Below are 4336 nucleotides of genomic sequence, written 5' to 3'. Positions count from 1 at the left end.
ATATATATATAATTTGTAAATATACCGCTTGCTGCAATCATGTTGCTAAAAATTATCATATGATTAAATAATATTTTTTAAAATATTTTATTCCGATTTAATATTAATAACATTATTTTGATGATTTGGTTATGTATCTTTCTCCTATATAATATACACATTTATTTGTTTTTATAATCGGATTTAAACTAACAATGTCGAATAAAGCAATTGTTTATAGCTGTAAATTTTAAATATAAAAATATTTTTGAGTTTGACCGAAATTAAGTGATGAATCTATGTTGACAGATGGGTGTTAAGGAACAATCTGAAGGCTTAGAAAGAGCGATAGATCACATGTGTAGGAAGACCCGTGATCTTCGTAGACAGTTGCGCAAAGCCGTGGTGGATCATGTATCGGATAGTTTTTTGGAAACAAGTGCACCGTTACAAGCTCTATATGAAGCTGCAGAAAAAGGCTGGGTCAAGGAAGTGGAAGAATATGCGCTCATTTTCACGGAGCACGCGAATAAATTAGTGGAGGTAAACATCCTTAAATAAATGTTCATCTGAATACACATTTTACATATGTCATACACAAATATTTTAAAATATCTTGTCTGACAAGAAGATTATTTGTTTACTTTGAACAGGTGGCTAATTTAGTATGCAGTATGTCTAACAACGAAGATGGTGTAAAGATGGTTCGTTATGCTGCTGCGCAAATCGAGAACTTATGCCCGCAAGTGATTAATGCAGCGCGTGTATGGGCCGCACGAAACTCAGACGTTGCAAAGGACAACATGAAGGTGTTCCGCCAAGCGTGGGAGAATCAAATGCGTGTCTTGACAGAGGCCGTGGACGACATTACCACAATCGATGATTTTCTAGCGGTTTCTGAGAATCATATCCTTGATGATGTCAACAAGTGTGTCCTGGCGTTACAAGTACGTCCCGGCGACGCCGATACCCTGGATAGACATGCGGGCGCAATACTCGGTCGTTCTGCTAGGGTGTGCAACGTTGTGCAGGCCGAGATGGATAACTATGAGCCTTGCATCTACACCAAGCGAGTTCTCGAAGCGGTAAAGGTTCTGAGGAAACAAGTGATGCCCAATTTTGAGCAACGAGTGGAAGAGGCTGTAAATGCGCTGCGCAGTAATCCAGCACAGGAAGTGGACGAGAATGACTTCATTGATGCGTCTAGACTGGTATACGATGGAGTTCGTGAGATCAGGCGAGCTGTGCTCATGAATAGAGTAAGAAAACCTGTCATCATGTCTGTCTAAATTTTGTAAATTGTAATTATTTTAACTCGCTGTCATTTTTCAGGCGGACGAAGACCTGGATCCTGAAGATGTGGAATTGGATGAACATTACACATTGGAAACACGCAGCAAGTCTAGTGCTCAGACTGGAGAACACGGTGTGGATGAGTATCCAGAGATCAGTGGCATTACCACTGCCCGCGAAGCGATGAGAAAAATGCCAGAAGAGGACAAACAGAAGATTCTGCAGCAGGTTGAGTACTTCAGAAGCGAGAAACTCAAATTCGACAAAGAGGTAGCGAAATGGGATGACGCTGGTAATGATATCATTGTTCTTGCTAAGCATATGTGCATGATCATGATGGAGATGACTGACTTTACTCGTGGTCGAGGCCCCTTGAAAACTACCATGGATGTCATAAACGCAGCAAAAAAGATCTCCGAAGCTGGCACGAAATTGGATAAATTGACCAGACAGATTGCCGATCAGTGTCCAGAGAGTTCTACAAAAAAAGATCTCCTTGCATATTTGCAACGCATAGCGCTCTATTGCCACCAGATGAATATCACAAGTAAAGTGAAGGCGGATGTGCAGAATATCAGTGGCGAGTTGATCGTTTCCGGCCTAGATAGCGCAACCTCCCTCATACAGGCTGCCAAAAATTTGATGAACGCCGTCGTGCTTACTGTTAAAGCTTCCTACGTCGCGTCAACGAAGTATCCACGACAATCTACAGTAACGGTAAGTTGCATTAATATTCATTAATTCTGCAGCAGCTCGATATGTTATCAATTTAATTTCTTCTTAGAAACTAGATAGATAATTTATCATCTTTTAAAGTTTATTCCTATATTCTTTATCTTTCATCAGTACTAGATATAATATTTTTGACAATAAAAATGCTACATATTTCCATCTAAAACTTAAAATTAATTGCGTATCCTATTTTTTTATGAAATTTTTTTGCTGTACACTAATATATATGGATTTTCAGTATGTAAGTATGTCAGTTTAACACAAATCATCCATACATAAATATTATAGAATTTTAATATTTAATAATCTTATTAAATATTAGAGATTCAGAAATTTATAGTTATATTTAATATTATAAATTATAATATTATATTGCATATAAATATGTTCAAATATAATAGTGACAAAATAATTAATATAATCTGAACATGATATGATTACAAAAATATAGATTATGTATATATAATAATAAGAATTTATTATATTTTGATTAGTCTCCTATCGTCATATGGAAGATGAAAGCCCCAGAGAAGAAACCGTTAGTACGTCCTGAGAGACCCGAGGAAGTTAGAGCGAAAGTACGTAAAGGTTCGCAGAAGAAAGTGCAGAATCCTATACATGCACTCTCAGAATTTCAGAGTCCTACCGAGAGTGTATAAACTCTCTAGATGTAAGTAAACGATAACAGGAATAACATGTAATACTACAATATTTGTAATTCTTGCTCGATCAATGCGGGACGACCAACACGAAAAAAAAGTCATGTCTAGAACCAGATATATTGATCGGACATGATACAAATACTGTAGCACGATGTAACGCTGCAAGATATATTATTAGCATCACCTTTTAAGAATTGTATAAGGCCAAAATATTTTATTTTCGATGAGATTTAAGATGTTTAAGAAGAATATCTATTAATCATTATGAAGTGACGTGTTGTGACTCTCTGTGTGAGAGTGTTCGACTTGTAGTCAGAGAGGGATTTTGAGTAATCCTGACTCTCATATTTCATGTATATCTCGGTTTTATACGAGATTATAAACATTATTTGAGAATTGAACATTATAAGTAAAGGAATATAAGGTGAATGATAATAGTTTGGGAACATATTTCATTTATACTTACATTTATCTATTAATAATTGTATGCTATGCACGAGTATTTAAGTATGTTATTATTTGTTAATTGCGAGTACAATAATACAGATGAATACACATAATCCTAATGAATATTCGACTTTGAGGAAGATTTCAGAGGAAAGTTACGAATTAAAAAAGGCTGATACATCTCAGATCTTATAGGGGCACAATTAAAGATAATGACTCTACGTTACAGTATATTTGTTAATGAATTTATGCTGCACGATCATCTTTATATTCGAGAATTTTTAGATTTCTTATATCATTTAAATTTTTCTAACTGTAAAAGTGATATGTATAGCTTACTCAAGCAGTAAATTGTAAAGGTCCTGGTACTTCCTGTTTATTAATTTGTCGAGAACAATTTTTGTTTTATATTGTGTATATTAGTCATTTTATTGTATATGTACATTTATCATTAAGATTTATTATTAATATTTTTGCGAACAATGTTCAGTATTCATAGTCAATTCTTATATTTAAGATAAGTTGTCATAAATAATCTTTTAAAATGTTATAAATAAATCTCAGAACCTTAGCAGAGTATTAGCATTGAGACATGACTTTAACACGATTTTGAAATAAGAACGGACTATGAATATTGGCCAATTATGATATATAGATTGGAAATGTTTTTGTATATAAATTTTTCTTTTCGTGGATAAATTCTATTATCTTTTGGTAATTCTCATACGAAGCTCAGATAGAGAGAGATCGATGAAACTTAATCATGGATTGACAGTATTGTATCGAAATAAAGAGACTGCAGATTAAACTATTTAGTATATTAACTTGTATATAAGTAAAATATGCCCATGTTGTTTTTAATTTTTGTATAACGAATTTTTGTAGAACAACTAAATGAGAAAAGGAGTATGTGCGCAAAGAAAGAAAATTTCAATTATTTAGTCCATATGTTGCAACGATAATAATCTTTTACTAACAATTTTACTGTAATAATCGAGGATTGATGTTACATATTAAATATATTATACTTCATGCAACACATTTGCAATACTAATAAGATTTCAATTATTGAAAGGCCAAAAGAAACCTAGAGCAGTATACATATTGCTCTATATATTAAGTAATTCTATACACATACACACACACACACACACACACACACACACGCACGCACGCACGCACACATACACACACACACACACACACACACACACACACACACA

At 34.1% G+C, this 4336-nt stretch overlaps 1 protein-coding gene across 1 annotated transcript in view; it reads left to right on the top strand.

The window, feature by feature from the left end:
* Window positions 1-2663, top strand: part of LOC105617711 (catenin alpha) — a 5496-nt gene extending 2833 nt beyond the window's left edge. Inside the window, exons 4-7 of the mRNA XM_012199298.1 lie at window positions 289-522; window positions 633-1238; window positions 1312-1989; window positions 2499-2663. Coding sequence (XP_012054688.1) covers window positions 289-522; window positions 633-1238; window positions 1312-1989; window positions 2499-2663 — 1683 coding nt within the window. The remainder of the gene's footprint in view (window positions 1-288; window positions 523-632; window positions 1239-1311; window positions 1990-2498) is intronic.
* The last annotated feature ends 1673 nt before the right edge of the window (window positions 2664-4336 follow it).

The sequence above is a fragment of the Atta cephalotes genome (assembly GCF_000143395.1).
Source record: "Atta cephalotes unplaced genomic scaffold scaffold00001, whole genome shotgun sequence".
NCBI classification, from domain to species: Eukaryota; Metazoa; Arthropoda; class Insecta; order Hymenoptera; family Formicidae; genus Atta; species Atta cephalotes.
This window is presented reverse-complemented; position numbering and strand designations above follow the sequence as displayed.